Source organism: Lepidochelys olivacea (assembly GCF_965140295.1).
Source record: "Lepidochelys olivacea isolate rLepOli2 genome assembly, chromosome: 17".
NCBI lineage: Eukaryota > Metazoa > Chordata > Testudines > Cheloniidae > Lepidochelys > Lepidochelys olivacea.
Genome location: NC_140427.1, coordinates 16,350,530 through 16,374,855, shown reverse-complemented (window position 1 = coordinate 16,374,855; position 24,326 = coordinate 16,350,530). Strand labels below are relative to the sequence as shown.

General features: G+C 47.7%; 1 protein-coding gene across 4 annotated transcripts in view; it reads left to right on the top strand.

Moving 5' to 3' along the window:
* Positions 1-24,326, top strand: part of GTF2IRD1 (GTF2I repeat domain containing 1) — a 174,402-nt gene that overhangs the window by 62,154 nt on the left and 87,922 nt on the right. For all 4 annotated transcript variants that reach the window (XM_084651275.1, XM_084651274.1, XM_084651272.1 and 1 more), the window contains 2 exons: positions 6,735-6,863; positions 15,507-15,648. In XM_084651275.1, the coding sequence (XP_084507401.1) occupies positions 6,741-6,863; positions 15,507-15,648 (265 nt within the window). In that variant the 5' untranslated portion in view covers positions 6,735-6,740. The remainder of the gene's footprint in view (positions 1-6,734; positions 6,864-15,506; positions 15,649-24,326) is intronic.

The window sequence follows — 24,326 nt, the reverse complement described above, 5'->3', positions numbered from 1 at the left end:
TTTAAGAGTGAATGAAACACTCTCACATGGCAGAGGAGGTCTCCAGGCGTATCCTGCTTTCTTCCTGTAATAGCTTCCAAATGCTGACCCCCAGAACACTTGTTTCAATAGCACCGCATTTACAGCGTAATAATAGAAGGGAGCTCATAATAGGCTTATAATCACCAGGAGACTTTATTTATTTATTTATTTTAATAGTTCGGTAATGAAAAGGTAACAAGGGGCCAGGATGAAAAGAAGAGTCTTAAAAAGAAAAAGTTCCCGATGCTGCTTTTCTGATGCCCCTTTTGGGAGAGGAAATGGCTTTGAAATTTTAAACGGCCGCTGAGAGAAGGGGAGAAGGCACGGCAGCCTGGCTGCCATTACAGCACATCCCAGCCACTGTCAGCGCTGAAGGTTTTAGTAGTGTTTCCCCTAGAGCTGCACTTAATTTTGAAAATTCTGTGCTGGGACCATGTGGGTTCAGAAACGTACACGGGGCTGAAGGGGAGTCGAGGAGGATGTGAGATGTAAGAACATGTAAAACCAGGCAATCAAGCAGCACTGTGGGGGAATATAGATTTGTGATTGTGACTTATTCTTGGGGACTTGGTGACAGGAGGAAAGTGCTCCAGTTTGTTCTCTCCTGATTTTTGTGTTACCGCTTCAGTCTCCCTTCTCCCTCTTAGAGCTCCTAGGGGGAACTGCATCTTGAATAAGGAGTGGGTAAATGTGAGTTGTAGAGCTGAAACTCTGTCTGGGATTTTGCTCTCATGATTTGTTGTTACACGTTGCCCAAAGCCCAAGGTGGAATTAATGCCCAGTAGTTCAAAATGTGGTGGCAGTTTTGTATTTATACATGGCTCAGAGCTCCAGATCTGTCCACTGCCCGGGCCCCTCCATGACTCTCTTGCTCTCCTTCTTTTCCTAATGTGACTTTCCTTCTCTTCCTTCCTGCCCCCAGCTCTGCCATCCGAACCTTTTTACCAGTCTACTGTGGGTTCACTATTCCTTTTCCCTCTGTAACGTTGGGGTGCAAAAGATCTGGAAACTGGCATGACACACACAGGACAGAGGTGAAGCAGCATCTTCATGGTCTTATCAGCTTGGATGTTCTTGAACTTTAAACTAGTGGTGGGCCAACCTCAGAAGCTTGAGAAGTTTGTTTCTGAAAAACACCCAACAATATCAGCTCTTGGGCTTACATATATAGGCTAGAAGAACAGGCCTCTCTTGTGATTTCTGGTCCCTCCTGCTTTTGGTTGTGCCAGAATGACCCAAAGGATTGTCTGTCTGTCTGGGCATGCATGCGTGGTATTTCAGCTCTTCTGATGATAGGCTTATCTATTATCCCAAAGTGTTTTAGCCACACGCCAAATAGGTGACTAATGAAAAGAGTTAACTAAATTTTTCTAGACCCCAACTTAGTTTGGTTTGGTTCTGGTGTGGGGTGGAAGCTCAGCAGCCATCTTTTGTTCCCCAAACCAGTGAAGCCACCCCTTCTGTACATGTCCGAGGCCTCCCTGAGAAATTGCGGTGCAAATGGTTGACCTGATTCTTATCTCCCCTTTTCCAGTTTTACACTGGTGTTGCTCTATTGACTCCAACAAAGTCACGACTGATTTATACCAGTGTCAGGGAGAGGAGAACCGGGCCCAATATACCAAATGCTGGTAGTGGAGAAGTACTTCATTTTTATTTTTGCTGCTCTGGAGGAGGGCGAGTTCTCCACTGTTTAGCTTATTGGTGGTGGTGGTTTTTTTTTTTTTAAAGCGGAGCCAGGTGTGTCGGGCTATTGGTTTTGCCTACATGGGCAAAAAGAAATGTGTATTTTCATTTGATTCCTATGCAGACACAGTTTAACAACTTTCAGATGGATTGAGTTGGTTGTGTGGTGGCCCAGGTGGGAGCCTTGATTGCAGAACACATCTGATTTGCTTGTGTACTCATGGCCGTACGGATCGTATGGAGAGTGTTGCTTCTCTCTGTAATACTGTGCCTATTGCCTCCATGAACTTGTTTGTTTGTATCATCATGGCGCCTAGAAGCTCTAGTCATGGACCAGAACTGCATTGTGCTAGGTGCTGTACAACCACAGAACAAAAAGCCAGTCCCTGTCCCAAAGAGCTTCTAATCTAAGCCTAAAACAAGAGACAACAGATGGATTCAGATAGATGGGGGAGTACAAGGAAACAGTGACACAATACTGTTCAGGATGATAGGCAGCGGTCTCTGCACACCATTGGCCCAACTGCTGGCATGTTTTTGTAGGCATTGTTGTCAAGGAACGTTTCTGAGCAGGATAATGAGGTGGCTTTGGGAATGCTGTCAGGGAGCTCCTCCCAAGCATGCAGGGCAGCATGGGAGAAAGCATGAAGGTCTTGTTAGAGAATGTTAACAAGAGGGCGATCTGGAGAGGAGTGTTGACATCTGGAGAGCAAATGAGAGCTGACTGGTAGGGTGGAGCGCATAGGTGCTGGAGCTCGGGGTGTGGTGGGTGCTGCCGCACCCCCAGGTTTCCAGTACTCACAGGGTTTACACTTTGGTTCAGTGGCTCTTGGCACCCCCACTATACAGATTGTTCCAACACCCCTGGGGTGGAGAGAGGCGTCACTGTTGGATCAGCACTGTACAGCCATCTGGATTTGGATCAAATGTAGGGTGACCTGATGTCCCGTTTTGAAAGGGACAGTCCCATTTTGGGGGACTTTTTCTTATGTAGGCACCTATTACCCTCTCACCCCACCCCTTGTCCTGTTTTTTCACAGTTGCTATCTGTTCACCCTCATCAAGTGACTCTTGAGTTCACAACTGATATAACTTCATATGGATTTTAATCCAAAGTTTGGAAGAAAGAAAACGTTGTATTACAAAAGGGCTGTAAAGTAACTTTAAAATCCCTTCTCTCTCTGTAGCAAAACCTCACTGCAACTCACACCTGCTTAGGTTGAAAGGGAGGTTAAAATTAGATGTCTGGGTGCTACTGTCTCTGATTTTCAGGGCTGGTTTTGCTGAAGTTGACCAAGGTGAGGTGGATGTTAAATTTGTCTGTGGCTTTATTTGAATAACATCACATGGATATAACTGGAGTTTCTGTGTAGGAAGCATTCTCTAGTAGCTAGTGTGTGACTGACAGACAGGAGTTCAGGGTTCTGGACCCCGTTCTACCGCTGGATTCTTGGGCACAGTACTGTGCTTCAACTTCTGCATCTGTTAAATGGAAGTACAGGTGGGTAATGCAGCCCTACCACCCATTGACGTGAGGCCATGCTGATGAATATTGGCAAAGCAGTGGGTCAGGAGGCCATATAGAATTATAGAACATTATTATAGCTTGCTAGGTATCTTCTATGGAGCAGGATTTTGTTTGTGTTCCGATCTGCTTCGTCAGCTACCTCTGTCTGACTGGAAGGGGGATGCTGATGATGAGTCTGATAAAGAAAGCCCCTCTTCGTAGCTTGAGACAGACTGTCAAGGGCTCAGCCTACCATAGCCTGTGCCAGATTTTGCCACGGATTTCGCTTCCATTTTAGAGACCCAGATAAGGGCCAGATTTTCCAGAGTGCTCGGCTCAGTGACGGACTGGTTGTCAGAAGTTCTAAGCATCAAGCATGCTGGAAATCCAGCCACTTACTATGGGGCCTAAATAGAAGGTGACCTCTTTTGAAAAATCTGGACCCTATGGTGACCCTCAAGTAGTAACCCCCCAATCTCTGTGCCATCACATTCACTAATGGAACCGAAATAACCAGCCTGGGCTGCTGCTGAAAAGCCAAGCCCATGGCCCCACTGGTGAGTAGAACCGACACCATGTTCCTTTCCCCATGGTGACTGGTGGAGAGGTCTGGTCTTACCACCCGCCAGAGTTTACACCTGCTTTGCATTTTGCTCATGGAGCTTTCTTGGAGAAAGCAAATTGAATGGAATTCTATTCTAATCAAATCTTGTCACAGTAAAGCCCTGTTTTTAAGGCGGTGACTCTTTTAAGGTGACATTTAAAAAAAAGAAAATAAAGATTTTTCCCTTTCTTTTTGCATGTTCCAGCTGTATTTCAGTACATGATTGTAATTCCCTTTATCCCCTCTCTAATAATGAAAGAACCTTGTTGTATATTGAAATTGGCCTGGCAGTGTGTAATTTATTTCACTGCAAAGTCTCTCTCTATAAGAGCCTCCTTTCTTTGGCAGCAAATGGCACAGAGAGACCTGCTGCTTGGCCCCTCCTCAGGAAAAGCTTATCACATGATGAAGACAACATTAGGAAGGAGAAACCAAGTGGCAGCCCAATCCCTACAGGAAGATTCGCTCCCACTGGGAAGCCAGACACTCTCCTCTTGGTGCTAAAATTCAGATTGCTTCATGGTTCTATTTGCCATTATATTTTTATTCCACCCTCTCTTTTCCTTCCTCCCCCGATGAGGTTTTCAGAGCTGTGTATTAACCTAATGATTCACCGAAGGGTTCTCTTAGTTCCATAATTCAATATGGTAATAGTGACTCACCTAGTTAGAAGGATATGTGGGAGGCAACCATTTGTTCCTTAAATCGGTGCAAGAATTGGTATGTCTAAAAGCAAAGTCTAGCAAGAAGATCTGTCCCTCTTTCTCTTTTACGTGTGTTTCCATCACGCCGTTTCATAGCACTCTACATGTTTATCGAGGAATGTTTGGTTACATGGATCCAAGCCTCGATCATGGGTTCTGTTACGTGTTGTATATGTGGGGCAGGCAAGAAGATAGAGGTTCTGCAGCAAATCCTTCACACTTCCCCTCATTTTATCCACCCAGGCCATGCAAAGAGAACCGAGAGTTGCTGCATTCTCCTATTTGGGACTCCCACTGAGTGGTGGAGCACCTGGTAGGTACAGAGCTGGTGTAGCTAGCGATGCACCCAAATCCCTAGTGCGGGGAAAGTGGAGAGAATCAAAGAGGAGTGCCTGGAGCATAATGTCCCCTGACTATGCTCAGCTGGAAGACTTGCCAGCAGGCAAAGGTTAGAGCAGCCCCTAGGTTTCTCTAACCTCTACTGTGGGCTGAGCAGAGAATCCAGGAGCTGTAATCTGGCTTCCTGATATCCATCATGCTCCACTGCAGAAAGGGTGAACTTGATGAAGCAGAGATTCTGGCCTTGTGATGCTGCATTCAGCAGACAACGCAGCAAGTGACGGGAGGTTTTCTCAGTAACTAAGCTTGGTAATGCTGTGTGCCTAGAGGGTGCATCATGTGGGCTTAGGGTTGGATTGTGGTTACAAAATTCTGTGATGATTTTTGGTTTTCTGTCTCTGATAGAAGTAAAATAATTTGCATATGGGCATCTTGCCCCATGGGTTGAATTTTCTAATTGCTTCTCTTTTCAGTTTCCCTGCTTACATGCAGTGGTGGCTGGAACTGGTTCTCACCATGTACAGTAAAATAAAATATAGGCTGGTTTAGTAAGTCTGGCATGCAGGAAAATAAGACACTGAGCGGGTTTTTAGCAGATGAATGAACTCATGAGGAGTACAGATTTGATTGCCTGACACATTGTACCTCTGCAAGGAGTGAGGTGACCCAGTTTTGCTTGGTTTAACTGACTCATTCAGTTTCATCTGACAGTCTGCATCCCACAATAACAGAACTGCTTGCTAATGCTTTCCACTGGAGGTGATCAGCATTTCTCAATCGAAGTCAGGCTTCTGGATTGCAAATGTTAATCTTCCGCATTTTCTCTGCCCTCCCCCCCCCCCCCCCATAACTAGTTCTCATGTGTTCTTGACTCAGGCAGGGCAGTATTTTCTTTCCCCACTTGTGCTTTCTGTCATGTGCACAGAGACTCCTTGAGTCTGTTTAATAATAGTAAAACAGCTGTTGAGCACAGCACTGCAATTTTCAGGGATTTCAGGAAACGAGGTTTGCACTGAAAACGAGCACCCAGCTTGCTCATTTCCCGCTGCCTCACTACAAGGCGGAGTGGCCCGGCGGAGTGGGCACTGGACTTGACTGGGACTCAGAAGACCTGGGTTCTAGTCCTAGGCCTGACACTTACTTGCTGGATGACCTTGGGCAAGTCCCTTCCCTTCTCTTTGCTCCTTTCTACCCTGTTTGCCTGTCTTGTCAATTTAGACTGTAAGCTCTTCAGGCCAGCGATTCTCTTGCTATGGGTCTGTTCAGCACCCAGCCCAATTCACAGATTATAAAGCCAGAAGGGACCACTGTGATGATCCAGTGGGAGCGCCCCCTCCCCCCAGGGGCTGCAGAGATGTGCTGGCATCCAGCTGCTTTCGGGAGCAGCATGGGGCCACGGCATGCAGGCAGCCTGACTGAGCCCTGCTGCACTGCCAGCCGGGAGCCGCCTGTGGTAAGTGCCTCCTGGCCGGAGCCTGCACCTTGCACCACCTCCTCCACCCCTGCCCCAGATCAGAATCCCCCTCCTGCATCTAAACTTCCTCCCAGCCCCCCCCCCGCACCAAACTGCCCCCCCCCAAAAGACTTGTATATAGGGGCCCCACAAAATCTAATAGCCGTGGACCCATAGGAGAGTTAATCCGGCCCTGCTGACCAGTATGTGTTACATGTCCCCCTTTGTGCCCAATCCACTGAGGAGGTGAGTGTCTTACAGTGCTCCTCTGCTGACCCTGGCTCTTTAGCTCACTCCTTTTCGCTCTGGAGATCCTTGGATCAACCTTGGTGTCAGCCACGTTGATGCAACTGCATCTGCAAAAGTAGTGGGTAAGGTATACATTTGTCTTGTCTTGTTTTTTTTTTTTGTTTGTTTCAGGTGAATATGGCACTGACGGGGAAGCCCTCCAATGGGTCCCCCAATAACTCCAGATCGGACCAATGGAATACAGTTTTTCATCAGAAAAATGAAATCATCACCAGTTTAGTTTCTGCCTTAGATTCAATGGTGAGTGAGGCTGCTTGCCAAGGTGGTTTTTGGGGGTGGGGAGGCGGTTACACACTCATAAGGGATTGTTCATGGTTCAGGATAACATTGAAGGATAGGTTCTGAAATCAGATGATACCCATTAGAGCCCTCTCCAATGGGCCACAGGGACCCAAATATGAAATCCAATAATTTATCTAAACAAAGGGGGCATATTCATTTCAAGTGATGATTAACAATGATATTGCAGCAACCTGAGAGGGTTTGACAGCTCCTGAAATCACAGGAGAGACTCCGGCTCTGAAAGCTTCGCGAGGCCATTCTGCCACCCAGAAGCTCACTTTACATTAGGTTAATTGGGTTGAATAAGAGCTGGATTTAGATGGGAAGGATATTGAGTTCATCAAATTGTACTCTGCTGCAGTAAAGCCAATCGAGCTGTTTGAGCTGTGAAATGAAAATCAAATGCCCATCCTGACAGTCAGAGGGGCCAGAAAGTCAGCTCCAGTTAATTTTGCGATGTGTGGTGTTTTCCTATTAATATTTATGTTGGTACCAACTGAATTTATTTTTCTTGATGTTTTACCACTGTTGTTATGAGCTTTTACACAACAAGGAAATGATAACAATGGCTTTATCTCCGAGAACAAAGAAAATAACTCTCGGGAGAAATCTTGCACAAGTCAGTCTTGCTTACATAAACAAGATAACTGGTTAAGTTTCTCAGACCAGAGCTAATCTTATTTTTAACTGAAAAGTGTGTGTATTTACTCACATGTGTAGTAAAATGTGATGAATTAAATATCCCTCCCACGTAACTCCAACTATAGTTAACTTTTATATAAATATGATTGTGTGTGTATGTGTGTGTGTGTTTCCCTCCGGAAAATGCTAAATATCCACCTCAAGGCCCCATTAAGATGCAGGTACCCGAAAACCAAGGCCCTCAAAATCACTAGTCACTTTGGAAGCGCTTAGCCATTTATATATATTACACAAAAAACTATGCCTCCTTGTGCATATGCATTAGGCTATCGTCTTTAATTACATGATCACGTACGTGCAAGCATTGCACAAGTAACGTTAATTCTGGCGTTTCCTAACTTTTGAATGCTTGGCTTTGGAATCTTAATAATATTGTTTTAACATAAGCTTTTGAGTGCAATTCTATATATGTTTCATATACAAATTTAAAAAAGAACTTGGAGTTAATTATTATTTGAATTCTTTGTTCATACATATCCATCCCACTCATTATTCACTGTTTTTTCCTTGACTGTTGTTTAGTTTAGTTGATTGAATGAATTAATGTACGTCTTGCTGTTTTCATGGAAGGGATTTTTTTTTTTCCAATTAAGCTTTTTCTAGTTTACGGATGGTAAATCATTATCCTACTCTCTTCATGTCTTCCCCCAAAAAGGAATGGTTTCCCATTACTTGGGGTCCATCCACTTTCTTCTGAGAACCAAGTCCAGAGGTGATGTAGAAGGCAATACATGTTGCACATGGATAAGTGGCTGTCTTGGGGCTTGTCTACACTGGCACTTTGCAGTGCGGCAACTTTCTTGCTCATGGGGGTGAAAAAACACCCCCCCCCCCTTGAGCGCGGCAAGTTTCAGCGCTGTAATGTGCCAGCATAAACAGTGCACCAGTGCTGGAAGCTACACCCCTCGTGGAGGTGGTTTTTTGGGAACTACACAAGCCGCGGCGATGCTTTAACGTTGCCAGTGAAGACATGCCCTAAGTGTACAAGACTCTTGTTGAGTCTCAGAGTATTTAAGCTTGCATAGTTGCATGCTGAGGAGCCGGAAGAAGGTGTTAATTACATTGGGCTTTAGCTTCCTTCTAATGACAGGTTTCAGAGTAACAGCCGTGTTAGTCTGTATTCGCAAAAAGAAAAGGAGGACTTGTGGCACCTTAGAGACGAACCAATTTATTTGAGCATAAGCTTTCATGAGCTACAGCTCACTTCATCGGATGCATACTGTGGAAACTGCAGAAGACATTATATACACAGAGACCATGAAACAATACCTCCTCCCACCCCACTCTCCTGCTGGTAATATCCCATCCAAAGTGATCACTCTGTTTACAATCTGCATGATAATCAAGGTGGGCCATTTCCAGCACAAATCCAGGTTTTCTCACCCCCTCACCCCATACACACACAAACTCACTCTCCTGCTGGTAATAGCTCATCCAAACTGACCACTCTCCTTACAATGTGTATGATAATCAAGGTGGGCCATTTCCAGCATAAATCCAAGTTTAACCAGAATGTCGGGGGGGGGGGGGGAAGGGGTAGGAAAAATCAAGGGGAAATAGGCTACCTTGCATAATGACTTAGCCACTCCCAGTCTCTATTTAAGCCTAAATTAATAGTATCCAATTTGCAAATGAATTCCAATTCAGCAGTTTCTCGCTGGAGTCTGAATTTGAAGTTTTTTTGTTGTAAGATAGCGACCTTCATGTCTGTAATTGCGTGACCAGAGAGATTGAAGTGTTCTCCGACTGGTTTATGAATGTTATAATTCTTGTATTCTTAATTGTAAAGAGAGTGGTCACTTTGGATTACCAGCAGGAGAGTGAGCTTGTGTGCAGGGGGCGGAGGGTGAGAGAACCTGGATTTGTGCTGGAAATGGCCCAACTTGATTATCATACACATTGTAAGGAGAGTGATCACTTTAGTTAAGCTATTACCAGCAGGAGAGTGGGGTGGGAGGAGGTATTGTTTCATGGTCTCTGTGTATATAATGTCTTCTGCAGTTTCCACAGTATGCATCCGATGAAGTGAGCTGTAGCTCATGAAAGCTTATGCTCAAATAAATTGGTTCGTCTCTAAGGTGCCACAAGTACTCCTTTTCTTTTAGCTTCCTTCTAGTTGCTTTTCCTGCTACATCCCTGTCTTCCAGCCACTTAGCATGTCAATTCTCCTGTCTTAAAAAATTCCCTAGCCTTGGGCCAAATTCAGAGATGGTGTGAAAGGAGGTTTAAGTGGGTGAGAGTCTCAGGGAGTCTAAATTTGTGTAGCATTAATGCTGAGGAGGAAGGAAGAATGGGTAACCCATTCATTATTTGTATTGCTGTAATGTCTACGGATGTCAGTCAAAGATCAAAGCCACGGTGCTAGGTGCTGCACAGAGGCTCAGTAAGAGTTTACAGTCTGTATTATGACAAGATGCAGGGTGGGGAGGGAAGGAGTAGGACGAGGCAACGATAAAGCAATCAAGTTATTGTACTATAAACAGGAGATCTTGGCTCACCATCTGACTAGCCATTGTCCGTGTCAGACGTAAGGCTCCCAAGACCAAAAGCAATCTCCAGAGGAAACTCCTTTGAGTTCAGTGAATATTTCACTGGATTGTGTTTTATCCCTTTAAACTTCCCTCTGAACTTGGTCCCTTAATCTCAAGACAAGGAGGATCTCTCTCCACAGTGGTGGGGCCTCTTAGCTTCTCATATTGGGTTTAGCCTTGATTGTAAAATATCAAAGATTTCTTCAAGGGTGTGGGGCTCACTTAGGAGATTGTGTGAAGGAGCATACGTGGTTTATAAATGGCACTAAATAGTCAGGAAAGCACCAGATATGTCCCCCATGCACATCTATAGTTTTTGTCGTTACTGGTAGGTGCATGCTCTGTGTCGTAAATTACCTGCCCCTCTTTGCTACGCAGCTCAAAGTGTCATGGAGATGAGCATGACCCCAGCATTCCACGGAGGTGTACAGTTCAGAGGAAGGCAAGCCAATCTGTGAAATTATTTGTACTGCCTTTTAGCAGGATTTTAAAACAATTTGTTCTAACAAATATTTCCATGTAACTGAACAGGGGCGGTCTAATAAACCGGGAAACCTGGAAGTGCTGTGTCTATTCCATTGGTATATTGCAACTGCCTTGCAATCGCATGTGCCATTTTAAATCTATTGTGGCCTGGGTTGTGATTTTTAAATTTATAATGAATGTCCTTCTGAAGCCCCTCTATTCAAGTCACTTCAAAATCCAATAGAGAGAGGCTGGTGTTGGGGAAAGAACTTGGAACAGGAGGGTTCAATTTCTGGCCCTGACACAAAATATCCTGCATGACCTTGAGGAAGTCATTTAGTCTTTCTGTGTCCCAGTTCCCCTCACTGTCGAATGAGGATAATAAAATTTCGGTTCTGCCGCTCCTTGTCTATTTCAGTTGTAAGGTCTTTGGGGGCAGGGGCCATCTGTTGCTATGGATTTATGCAGCACCCAGCGCAATATGATTCTGCTCTCAAAGGGGGTTTCTAGATGCCACAAGAATACAGATAATTAATAACACTGGAAACATATTGTCAGGAACATCGGGTGGATAAGAGACCCTAATAGCCCATAATTTCTGTGTTGATTAAATACACAAGGAGAGGGTCTTGACTGATGAAGACTTTGACTGCTAGCCAGCAAATATTTTGTCATTGAAATAAAAGTTCTCTGCAATTTTTTTTTAATTAGAACCGATTTAAAAATGCTAATTATTTTTCACAGGAAATTTTAGCCAATGTTTTTTGTTTTGTTCTGGTCTTCAAGTGCTTGTTCACATCCATTCCAATAGGTGTGTGCGTGCCACATGTCGGAAGGTTTTCCCCTAGCGGTACCCTGGAGTGGCGCCCTCCCTAGATCCCCTCATTGGGGTATGTCTCGGTCTCAGGGGTTTAAATCCTGCCAACGCTGCGGGAAGCCTGTGCCCAAGGGCCTTAAGTGCCTGGGTGAGGGCCAGCAAACAGAGACGCGCTCCATTTGCAGGAGCGTTAGACCCAGGGCGAAGAGAGAGCGGGGCTATCGCCTCAAACTCCTTTTAGTAAAGGTGGCTCTTCACCCTCACTTGTCACCGGCAGCGGCACCAGCGACATCGGTGTGCAGTGCACAGGCTTTGGCGCGGGATGCCCCGGCACCGAAAAGACTCCTCCAGGGAGCGTCGACACCGCTCCCCGGCTCACAAAGTGGGTTCGAGCATGCGGTCCTGCTCGCAGTCTCTGGTGCCGGTCCCCCGTCAGGAAACGGCACAGGGATCCCAGTGGAGCGCATCCTCTGTCAGGGCACCCACAGCCTCGCCCTCGGATCCCTGCACTGTCGACTCCGGCCCTGCCAGGGGCTCCGTGGAGTCTGGTGCTCGTGGACTCCCTGACTGGGGAGGAGTTGGAGGCTGAGGTTGATCTCCCCTCCACGCCGGGTACCTCTGAGGCCACGTGGGACCTTAGAGCCATGGTGGCACAGTCCCCGGCCCTGCAGGTGCAACCACCGGCGCCGGTCCAGGTGCGGGTGCAAGGCCCAATGGCGCCGCCGCCACGCATTCAACTCTGGGGCAAGCCAACGATGCCACAGTGCCGTTCCCCGTCGCTGCGGTACTGTTCTCTGGCGCCGTCGGGCTCCACCCCCCATGCTCTGGCTCAGACTATTCTTCGCACTCCGACAATGAGTTGTTGACCTCCCGACATAGCTGGTACCGGTCTCGGTCCCGGCACCGCAGATTGCGGGACGTGCCCGGCACTGGTGGTATCCTGGCCCCCACGGTGTCAGGAGCCGGTACAGTGGCCCTTTTGGACTCCTTGGGCCTACCATCAGCTCCAGGGCAGGGCTCCAGGGCCGCATCCATGGTGTCCGCGCCCTGTGCTTCTCTTTCGCCCCCCACGTGACAAGGACCGTGGGTCTTCGCAAGCGGGTGCAACTCTCGAGCCAGCACCCTGTGTGGGACCAGCGCCACAGTCCCCCCCCGAACAGGGCAGACATACCCGAGCCAGCCTCCGGAGAGCCTGAGGGTCAGGAGGACCCAGTCCCACAGGCCGCCTCATCCTCTTTGCCGGATAAGGCGGTGGCTGGCACCTCCACCACCACACTCCCTGCGATGGACAATAGGGCGCACAAAGACCTTCTTAGGAGGGTGGCCCAAAACATACACCTCCGGGCTGAGGCGGTGCCAGAAGACTCGGACCCAATGGTGGACATTCTTGCCCCGGAGGGTCCTTCTAGGGTAGCCTTGCCCCTTATAAAGACCATACAAAACTCCACAAAGGGGTGGAAAGGTCAAAGGGGTGGAAAGGAGGTATTTTGTGTCGCAGAAGGGGTACGGACACCTTTTTATGTGGAGCCTGGAACATTAGTGGTGGATGTGGTGAACCACAAAGAGCGGCAAGGTCAACCCCTGGGTCCTGCCCCAAAGTCATGGGAAGCTAAGAAGCTGGACATTTTTGGCTGTAAAGTCTACTCGACCAGGGGGCTCCAGCTTTGTGTTGCTAATCAGCAAGCAGTGCTGAGCCACTATGCTTTCAATTCCTGGAGCGCACTAGCCAAGTTCTAGGAATTTCTCCCATCACACTCACGCCTGGACTTCATGGCGCTTCTTGAGGAGGCCAAGGTGGTGTCAAGGACCTCCCTCCAGGCCGCCCCAGCCTCAACTGACCCTGCAGCTTGGACCATGGCCACAGCAATCGCCATGAGACAGAGTGCCTGGTTACAGGTTTCGGGCATACCCCCGGAGGTCCAGAACGCCATTCAGGACCTGCCCTTTGACTGTGTGGGCTTGTTTGCCAAGAACATGGACTCCCGCTTGCACAGTCTGAGGGACTCGAGAGTGAGATTGACACTCCCGTACCCCAGAGGAAGCCCTTCAAACCCTAGCCCTCCTCCTTCTTCTACTCCAGACCCCAAAGGCAGGACTCAGCCAGGAGAAGGGGCAGGAATAATAGGAGGCGCCAAGCAGTCCTCCTCAGGCCAAGGCCAGGGCTCGTCCAAACAGCCGCCGGGGCCGAAACCTAACTTTTGAAGGTGCGCCCAAGGATTGAGCACCAGGACTCAATCTGGATCCTTACCCTCCCTTTGTGAACCAGCTATTCCACTTCTACCGTGCTTGGTCCCAGATCACAACAGATCGCTGAGTTCTGAGCACAATAGGGGTGGGCTATTCTATCCAGTTCTGTTCCCTCCCGCCTTCCCATCCACCTTCCCCGTCTCTCTTCATGAGCAACTCCTTCTCCAGGAGGTGCAGTCGCTCCTTGCTCTGGGGACGATAGAGGAGGTTCTTCAGGACTTCAGGGGCAAGGGATTTTACTCCAGATATTTCCTTATCCCCAAGGCCAAGGGAGGACTGTGACCTATTCTGGATCTGCGAGACCTCAATGCATTCATCAATAAAGCCAGGTTTCACATGGTCTCCCTAGCCTCTCTCATTCCTTCCCTGGATCTGGGGGACTGGTGCGCCGCCTTCAACATGCAGGATGTTTACTTCCATATCTCCATTATCCCAGCCCACAGACCATTTCTTGGCTTTGTGGCCAGCGGCTGGTGATCCCATTTGGGCTCTTGACGGCCCCCAGATTGTTCACAAAGTGTATGGCAGTCGTGGCAGCCTTCCTCTGTACCTGGACGACTGGCTCATCAAGGCCCAGTTGCAAACACAAGTGGAGGTGCATGTGGCCCTAGCCCACACCACGTTCCTCAGGCTGGATGTGCCAGGGGTTCTGCTCCTTTCTGAACCACAGCCCGGGCTTCACCACAGACGCTTTTCACCTCACGCGTCCGCCGGGACAGGGCTTCGTTGATCCTCACGACGCCGGTGTGGTTTGCCATGCTGTTACGCCTGTCGGTCAACAAACCAGTAACCCTTCCCTTATGCCCAGACCTCATCGCTCAGGGCCACAGCAAGCTCCAGCAGCCCAACCTGGAGTCCCTCCACCTCACGGTGTGGAAACTCCCATGGTTGAACCCATTGGAGCGCCAGTGTTTTGGACTCTGTGAGAGAAGTTTTCCTGGGAAGTAGGAAACCTTCCACCCGAGCCACGTACCTGGCAAAGTAGAAGTGGTTTTCTATGTGGTCCCTGCAGAAGGGTTTCCTACTGCAGCAAGCGCCAATTCCCCTCGTTTTGGACAACGTACTGGACCTGAAGCAAGAAGGGCTGGCAATATCCTCTATAAAAGTGCACCTGAGCTCCATCTTGGCCTTCCACCAGGGGCAGCGGGTAGCTCAGTCTTCGGAAACCCTATGGTGGGCTGATTCCGCAAGGGCTTGGACAGACTTTTCCCCCATGTGTGGCAAGAAGGAACTGAGCAGGCGGTGGGTCGGCAGTGTCCTATATACACTGCCATGAGGGCGCCACTCAAGGGGGCTCCACTGCCGACCCGATGGGTGCTGCTAGGGGAACACCTTCCGATGATGATTGTGTGTGTGTGGTGCACGCATGCACGCACCTGTTGGAATGGACATGAGCAACACATCTCGAAGAACGAGAGTTATGAGAGGCAGGTAACCATTGTGGGGTTTTATGTTTTTTTATTTTAATTCCCACGGACATTCTTGGTGTTTGTTTTTTTTTAAAAAAAAAAAAAAATGGTGGTTTAGTTAAAATTTAAAAAAAAAAAAAAAAAAAAAAAGTCCAAACTGAAAATTGTTGCCAAAACAATGTGTTTCTGGTGGTTTGCTGAAAAAACAAAGTTTTAGACTAAAATTAAAATGTTTGTTTTGATTGAAAAGTCATTTTGCACCAAAAAAAATGTTGCATGGAAAGAGTGACTTCCGGCTCCACTTACAATGTGTCTATGGAATGCAGATAACTCCGTAAATACACATTAAATTGACAGATGACCATGTGAAAACATGAGATGCTTCTACATTTTCCCTCTTCTAACCCAACTGCTTTTCCCACCTCCCCAGTGTTCCGCACTTTCCAAACTAAACGCCGAGGTAGCCTGCATTGCAGTTCACGATGAAAGTACCTATGTGGTTGGGACAGAGAAGGGGAGAATCTTTATGAACACAAGGAAAGAACTGCAAATGGATTTTCACAAGTTCTGCAGTAAGTACCCTCCTGGTCCGGGTTAGAATCCAAGTCCACGCTTGGTAACGAAGAGTTCATTTCACGTGATGCTGAGGTGAATGTGGAATGCTAGTGGTAAATTCAAATGATGTGTTTGGTTTCCTTGCTACTTTATTGTGCCACATTTATTTTCCATGTGGCAAGGCCACAGATGGATGGCTTGGGCCCCTTTTCTGTAGCCCGCAGAGGCTGACGCTGCTGTTGGTCAAGGCTTTCCTTTCTCCATTGGTGGCTGTAGCGTGAGACTGTAACTTGTTGTAACTCCCTGTGAGATTGATTCTGTTTTACACAATTGCTTCTTTGTGCCATGCTGGCTGTGTAAAGAACCCTTAAAATGGATCCAGATTACATTTACTCTCTTTGAGGCCCGTTTACACTGCCATAAAGGGCCCTTAGTGTAAAGGAAAATTAGGCCCAGGGTGTTTATTGGTTAGGGGCACTGGCAAAACACTTACCTTGCGTGGCATGAGAACAAATGTTTGTTCTCTTCCCTTTCGATCCCCACCATGACCCTATGCAAACAGGCCTGCGGAGTGGTGAGGTCCCCGGCAGTCGCTCTTGGGCATGCTGTCTTGGTCCCCATCCCAGAGGCTGAGCAAGACACTAGCATCGGCAAGGGGAAACCTGCAGGCAAACGGAGAACCAGGCAAAGAGAGTGGGAGATAAGTGTTACGCCATCTTCCTCTGTCTGTGTTATCTGTGCCAAGGCCCAGCATGTCCTTATAAATCACCCTAGTAACTGAAGAGTTGACATGGACACTGTGGAAGCAGGTGACCCCTCCCAGGCCTGAACCAGCAGACCCAGCCACAACCATCCCCTGCTCCCAGGAGGTCACTAAAGACTCAAATATGTTCCACAGACCTCTCTAGCAGGGTGTAGGTAGCGCTCCTGACGTGTTGTAATTCAGCGCCCGTGGAACTGGTTTCAGGATTGTAAGAAAGACCTTTTTCCTTTCTGTTTGTTTGACACCATGGTAAAATAGAGCTAATCTCACTTTGGGTCCAGAGGTTAAAGAAATGGCAGTCCACTCCAGGCCTGCTCAGTGTAAGGGTTATACCCAAATGTCTCTTCCCAAGTGATCAAGGTCACCATAACACTGAGGTCTGGCTGAGATGGAACTACAGTATATAGGGTGGCCTGAGGTTTCCTGTAAGCTTCTTGCCTTGTCTCCATATGTTTCAAGAGCCGCACTCACGTGGTGCAAGGACCTTAGGGAAAGGCTCTATCCTCAGGACCAGCAAAAGGCATCCTTCTTTGAATGCTGTAAGGTTTGGGGCTAGACTGTGGCTGTTAAATTGCATGTATAGCCCTGGTCTTGGAAAGCCAGCACACAGGCAAAACAGTTGGTGGCAAGCCCATTTCAAGAATGACTAGGAATAGCTTGCAGTGAGCCTGGCTACTTGAATTCATAACTCTGCTAGACACTGAGAATCATGGTCTCAACAGAGACACTGGTTTCATGGCTCATTACAACAATTTGTAACCTCCTAATCCTCCTTTGTCCTCTGATTGCAAAGGTGTTAATTGCCCACTTCATTTGAATTGGTTTCTTGCAACATGTGTTAACCCCTTATGTGTAACATTCTGTTCCCCGTTTTGTTTAGCTGTGACACTCTGGTTACCTTTCCCAGACCTAAAGAAGAGCTCTGTGATTCTAAAGCTTTTCTTCCGCCACCAGAAGGTAGACCAGGACTCCAGTAAGAGAGATTACCTCACCGTCCTTGTCTTTAAGAATAGTTTTGTCTGAAGCTACATGAGCTAGGAGAATTTCTGGGCTAGATGCTGTATGTATCACAAAGCAAGTCTGCGCTTTTCATTCAGACAAAGCAGGATTGAGGACATCACATCCCCCACGCTTGCACTGAAGGTGAGCTCACTGAATCAGAGAATTGTTCTCCTTTCCTTCTTTCTAATCCATGCCAATGCAAGTGAAGAGAAAACCTGGATGTAAATGACAGCCCTAAAGATCTACCCGAATTGGACCAGTGAATTCAGCAAACCAAACTCCCTGTTTGCTATCACAAGTTGGAGGGGGGAAAATATTAAGATTTCACAGCTTGATGCTCAGCAGCTGCTTTCTCAGAATCTTATAAGGCAAAGAAATTTGCAATTGGGAACCTTGAAAGCTACAGTATGGTGGTCACAATCTGCTGATGGTAACTTTGATCCGTCAGATGCGACCTTCAGGAGGTGTGTGCTCGTCTTCTGGTGCATGCATGGACTCACTCCTGTGGACAAGCGAGAACAGCATTATGCTCTATTACTATTGTCTTCTTCCTACCAGAATTTTCTTTGTCACTAGTCACATCCCATCAGTGCCAGGTCAGTGGCCATGCCTTAAATCTGAGAGGAAAATTTCTTTTTCTCCGAGATTGCAAGTCCACTGATCTGGATCCATCCTCGGTTTCAGTTTTTGGGTGTTGGCTGCTCCAATTGGAAGAATTGGACATCATGCTTTTAGTTGCGTGCCTGGTTTATTACGTTAGCGTTCCACAGTTAATGTTATGACCAGTGCTTTGGCTTTCGGAGGACTCTGGCAAACAGGAAGTTGGCAGGCCAGTAGCAAAGGGCAGCTCGTGACTGATTGCTCTGTACGCCTCTGCACACTGCAGGGAAGGGCCCCAACCTATCCGTGCCAGATCAGTGGATTTACAGTCTCTTAAAAAATAAATGCCAGAGAGAAGATGAAATTGCAATGCCCTGCTGGGCAGTGTAAGTAAAGGAGCAAGGTCAGTGCTTTCCTTTCTCAAGCCAGAGGAGTGCAAGCATATTGCAGGGGACAGTTTGCCAGCTGATCAACTCCCCACATCCTGCCCTCTTTCTCCGGCCATTTCCTGCAGGGGCCTTTTTCAAAACATGGCTGCTCTGTCCTTTACCTGTAGGTGAAATGCTGCTGTAGATGATGCAAAGGGCAAGGATTGTAGAGGGAAGTAGGGTGACCAGACAGCAAGTGCGAAAAATCAGGGGTGGGGGGTAATAGGAGCCTGTGTAAGAAAAAGACCCCAAAATCAGGACTGTCCCTATAAAACTGGGACATTGAGAGGGAAGGCAATTTAAAAGAATGTACTGGTGGCCAGCGTCCGCTGCTAGGATGAAAGGCCTATGGAAAGGAACCCTAAATCTCCTTTCTCTGAGCCCATGATCGCCGTGGCGAAGGATGTCTTTGGCACACAAGCCAGTGCTTTACTCTCCCTTTCCCATCTCCTCGCAAGAGCAAGGGAAAACGCCTGGCGGGAAGAGTTCCTGTTTATGTCTCCTAGGGCAGCCTTACAAGGTAAATAATTGTAAGAGAACAGGCCGCTGTGGAGGCGTCTCTCTGTATGACGCACACCTCGTTAGTCAGCGAGACCAGCCCTCCCGGTTGCCGCTCAGGTGGTTTGAGGGCGCTCGTTAGAGAGCCGGTCACCCTTCCTCTCCCACAGCTGGGAGAAGATGCCACCACCCACCCTGAATGGTCCAACTCAAGACTGAGACCAGCCATTCCCTCCTGGCTTTCGGTGGCTCAAGGCACAGCCCCATCCTCCTGTTGCCTATCTCCAGGTCCCATGATGCTGCTAGTCTCAGTTGCACTACTTCTGATGCACCCAAAGGCTGATGCTGCCGGGTCCTGCCCTGACGCGACGCTCTGCTCCTTGTGCGATCTTGAGTGTTGAGGCAAGGGAAGGGGCTTGAAACGTGAGGAAATCAGTTCCTACCATCAGCACACAGCTGCTGAACTCAAGCCATTTGTCCCTCTGCTGCTGGATTTTTGAAGTAGGACATATCCTGCCTGGGTCTGGAACGAGTGTCTGTGCTGCATCACGGGTAATGATGGTTCCAGAGGGAGATAGGAAGTCAGACACAATAGGAGAGCAAATTTTTTTGCACATGCTGGCTGTACTAAATACTAAAGTCTCGTGTAATAGAAATTAGGTGGCAAAAATAAACTCTGTGTGTGTGTGTGTGTGTGTGCCTGGTGTTGATGGAAACCATATTTGTGCTTAATCCACTGGAGAAATTGCTCAAGAACAGTTCATGCTCGTGAAAATATTAGCCTTATAAAGCTGCCAGGGTCAGCGTCTGCTTGGATTATTCGCTGCATCTGTGCTGGCTGTACCAGCAAAGCGTGCCTGGGGTGTAATCTAACTTGTGCACTTGGCTTTGTGGAAGATTTCTCCCTTCCTCTCTTGGTATTCTCTCTTTCTGAGGTGGGGAGGCTGTGATCTGTTTCACTGTGGTTTATTGTAATCTGAGAAATCCATCTTTTGATAACCATCAGTCTCAAGCTTTTTAATTTTGCAAGTGAGCTTCCACCTGGCATGAGTCATTTAGAAAGAGTTGCAAGTGTTTACGGCCCATTCGCACCACGTATGTAGACGGTATAAAAAATAGGATGTTCTATGTGAAAACACCAAAAGCGTCATTCTGCAGTCCCCATTGCCCAAAGGCTGCCAATGAATCTCTCTATCCATCATAGATAATAAACTACTGTTGTATTAGGTCAAACTCAAATCTACTCTATAGAGGCAGCCCAAGGCACATGAAGTTTAATCTAAGCGCTTTCTCCCTTCGGTTAAATTTCCTGTGTTGTAAAAACGGAACCGTAACAATTGGTACGAAATACAAAGTTTTGAGGACAGGGGTCTGACTGCGCAGCAGATGCTTAAGATGGGGCGAAATCTGATAACTGCCTTGAATTTTAAAGGCTTTTCTCCACTAGAGAAAGCTCTTCCAGCTGGCATGCATTGTAAAGCATCCCTGAAAATGCCTCTGATTTATAGTCCAGTTGCCCCTTTAGAAAGGATCTAAAATAATCTAAAGCAGACATCACTGAAAGATATAAGAAGCCTCTTATCTACTGAGCAGCATTTCTGAGCACACAGACCTCACTTGAGCATGCTCATTTAGCACAGCCCTTCCTGAAATACTAAGGGGAATTGGCAATTATAAAGATGAATGTCAATAAAAGAGAATTTGTCTCGTTGGGAGGGGAGAGCCTTAGAAGGGTATGATCTTTAAATGACTTCAAGGCCTTAGCAGAAAGAACCGAAAACTTTTCAAGCAAGCATCTCCCCTCCACATCCTTCCCCGCCCTAATGAGAAACTGTCTAGAACGTATTGTAAACAAAATGTGTTTCTTGTGTCTCAAGGAGAGCTTCAGGCTGCCAACCCCTTTGGTCATTGCAGGTTGTGCTGTCCAGGGGCACTGGCAGATTCTCTTCCTTATTTCCCATTCTCTCTGCCCTTCAAGATTCTCTGCTGTTCTCTCTCTCCTGCTGAATGCAGACTAAGGTTGTTCATTCCTCAGTGTATGTAAATTGAGTGGTAAATATTGCTGTGGCTATCAGAGGTGGCCAGCACTTGCTAGTGCCAGGACTGAATGCTCCAAGGTATCTTCAACTTCCATTCAAGTCAGCACCTCCCAGAAGGCGCTCAGCACTGCCCAGCGTGGGGACGGATTGTTTGCCGTGGTATTGGACAGTTGGATTTGCCCTTCCCGCTTACACCATCCCAGTATCACTTTAAAGTAAAGTGCAGAGCAGTTAATAAAAGGCAAATTCCTGCTGAAAAATCAGACAAATACTTCAGAGACCAAAGGAGTTTGAGAAATGTTGCTGGAAGAAACGCATCAAGTGGCCACTTCTCCTCCTGTGTACAGCAATAGAAGCAGGGAATCATCAGTGAGACTACATGCTGGTGAGATCAGAATCAGTCCTGTGGATGAGGCCCTCCCCACTGGGGACTCAGACATGGCCCTTTGCTCTGGGCTTAGCATATGGAAGGGGCACATAGTCACTCACTAGCAGGAGTAAGACTTTAGCGGACCTTGCTTTGTTCAGTATCCACTTCTTTGGCCTGATGGTAACTCTGGCCATGAACTTTCTAGAGCAGAGTTGCTAGACTTCAAAGAAGCTGCCTCTATCCCCCTCCCCACATCCTGGTTGGAAGGAGAGCTATTTTGATGCAAGATCTTGAGTGTGAAGGTAAAGTTCTGGGGCTCAGAGAGGCCCCTTCCCTGCCTATTCTCATGTAGCTCTACTCTCTGAATCTTTGTTTTAAGCAGGCCTTACACCTGCACTATTGATGTCAAGGGGAGTCTTTCCACTGACTTCATTGGAAGTCAAGGCTGTGTTACCACGTCCCCCTGGCTAGGGGCTCCTTGGGTCACTGCTGAAAACAGGCCGAACTCCACTGCGGTCAAAAGAGAAACCTGCTGATTTACACCTGCTGGGGTTTGGGCCCCAGGTCTTCTGCTTAGCCTGGGATGAGATGGTTGGTTGTGCAAGCTGAATTTCTGGAGCAGTTTTGAGCTGATTGAGATGCGGCTTGCAGGGGAAAAAGAAACAGCAGTGCTTTTGTGGGTGGGGGTATTGTCTGTTCAGTCTGTACGGTGAGCGTGTGCCTCCTGGATTTGTACGGCCGCGTTTCTGTCTGACAGCTTTCTCATGTCAGTAGTTCCTCTGGCAGATAAAAACTGCAGCAGGTGTATTGGGAACAGCAGATAAGACTCCGAAATCTCCTGATCGGTCCGTTCCAAATCCTGGTGTGGAGTGTGGAAGCCCAGCATGCATTCTGTGCTCGCTTTTGATGGTGCCGCTGTTAACCCTGGGACGTGGAACTGCAACACCATTCGAAGTCACTGAGACCAGCCTAAAAGAAGAGAAGGGCGTAGAAGGAGAGAACCTCTACTCCAGCTTGTGATGAGCAGCTGGAGCATTTCATAGCAGTGAAGCAGGTGCAGTATTTGTCCGCAAAGAAAGGGCAGCCCATGCCTCGGAGGGAAAAACCTCTCAGGGTTGCTGCAAAATTCTCACTGAGCTCAGGAAGGCGGAAGAGACTCAGGTGGACAGTGCAAACAAAACTAGCAGGCACTGACCTGAGGAGCTGGTCTTCCCATGCCCTTCGCTGCGGTACTTTCGGTTGGATTACTTTGGAATTGTGCTTCGCTTCTACAGTGTTTTGAGGCTTGGCACAGCTTGATCGGAGAGATAGCAGACAACCTGAGAGAGCTGTAAAATGCAGCTGGAAACATTAAAGTCTGTTCTAAGTTTAACTTCACGAAAAGCTTCTTTTTTTGAAACAATAAAGGCTTGAACATCAAATACTGAGGAAGACCTGAAAAGGTCCTGCTGTCTGTTGGCTTTCTCCCCACTCATAGCTCCACATATTCCCCCCTCCTCCCCACTTCCTATTATTCTAGTATCTTCTAAGAAGTTGGAAAATTACATTTGTTTTCCTACTAGCTTCATCCTTTTCCCACTTGACAAGTATTGAGCCCTTCTAGGGGGTGTGGATGTATGAGCTCACCCCCATGCTGTTTTTAGGGGAGCAGAGACATTTCTTGTCACCTCTCTTTGTGCATCCATCTCCTGGGTGACCGCACTGGTGAAGGTACTGTGTCATTAGTACTATTTAGTATTTATAGTGTGGTAGCACATACAGGCCCCATTGAGATCCGGGTCCCATTTGTGCCAGGTGTACACACACATAGTAAGAGATGGTCCCAACCCCGAAGAGCTAGCCTAAGACAAAACATAAGGAAAGGGTGGGAGAAAGGAGGTGTGGAACTGAGGGATGGACAAATGAAGTGACTTGCCCAGGCTTGTGCTAGGGCTTGTCTACATGACCACTTGGTTAGTGGCAAGCTGTGGCGTAAATCTACCCATGCTAGCCCGATGTCTGCTAAATGCCCATGTGGACCCTGTTGCTGTGAAACAAGAGTAGATCCGAGTACCCTAGGGACCTGGGCGGTATAGTCCACATAGACACTGTGCTAGGGTAGATTAATACCCCGGCTTGCCACAAATTAAATGTTTGTGTTGACAAGCCCCTAATCTAACAACACGAACGTCCTTCCGCTCCACGGAACAGTTGTGCATTGGCTGAGGAATAAATTAAGTGAGCGTCAAGGTTTTTTTTCCTTCAGTAGCTCTTATTTCTGATCGTGTGTCTGCAGCAATGTGCTCATCTGTGGGAAGAGGCTTATGTTACACTAACGGCCGCTGCAGAGCCGAATAGTGCTCGGGGTGTGTGTGTGTGTGTATACACCTCCCATTTGTTTCGGTGCACTAAACAAAATGGTGACCATCTCTTACAATCATTTGTTATCGTCTCGTTGCCAGAGTGACGCCTTTTATTAGTTTTCAAATACAGTAAGATCCCCAAACCCACCACTCCAGGCACCCGGCTGCTTTGGCTAGAGTCACAGTCCGCAACAGCAGCATGACGCTCCTTGCCGCCGACTCATGTAATGGAGACTAGATGGTTTTCCAAAAGTCTGATGTCCACTCTGACCGTGGTTACTGAAATGAGGGGGTGGCGAGTCCCTTATCCTGTCTGGCTTTATCAGCACTAGCAATCTCCCTCTGTACTGTTACCACCGGGCCTCCTGGCAGGAGCAATGAGGTGAGCACTAGAGCAGTCAGTACTCCAGCGTTCAGTGGCCTTTTTCTCCCTGTGTTGTCTTGACCTGCCTGCGCCAGCTCTCCATTACTGCGTCCTCTGCTGATGCCATCATTGGAGCTGCACTGGGATAATTAATTGGCAGGAGATTTCCCAGAAGTGCAGACACTGCCGAAGTGTCTCAGCACTGCCTCCCCTCCCATCCCATCCTTCCCATGGCGTTGCAAGGATTATTTAATGTGTCCAAAGTGCTTTGAAATCCTCAAATGAAGAG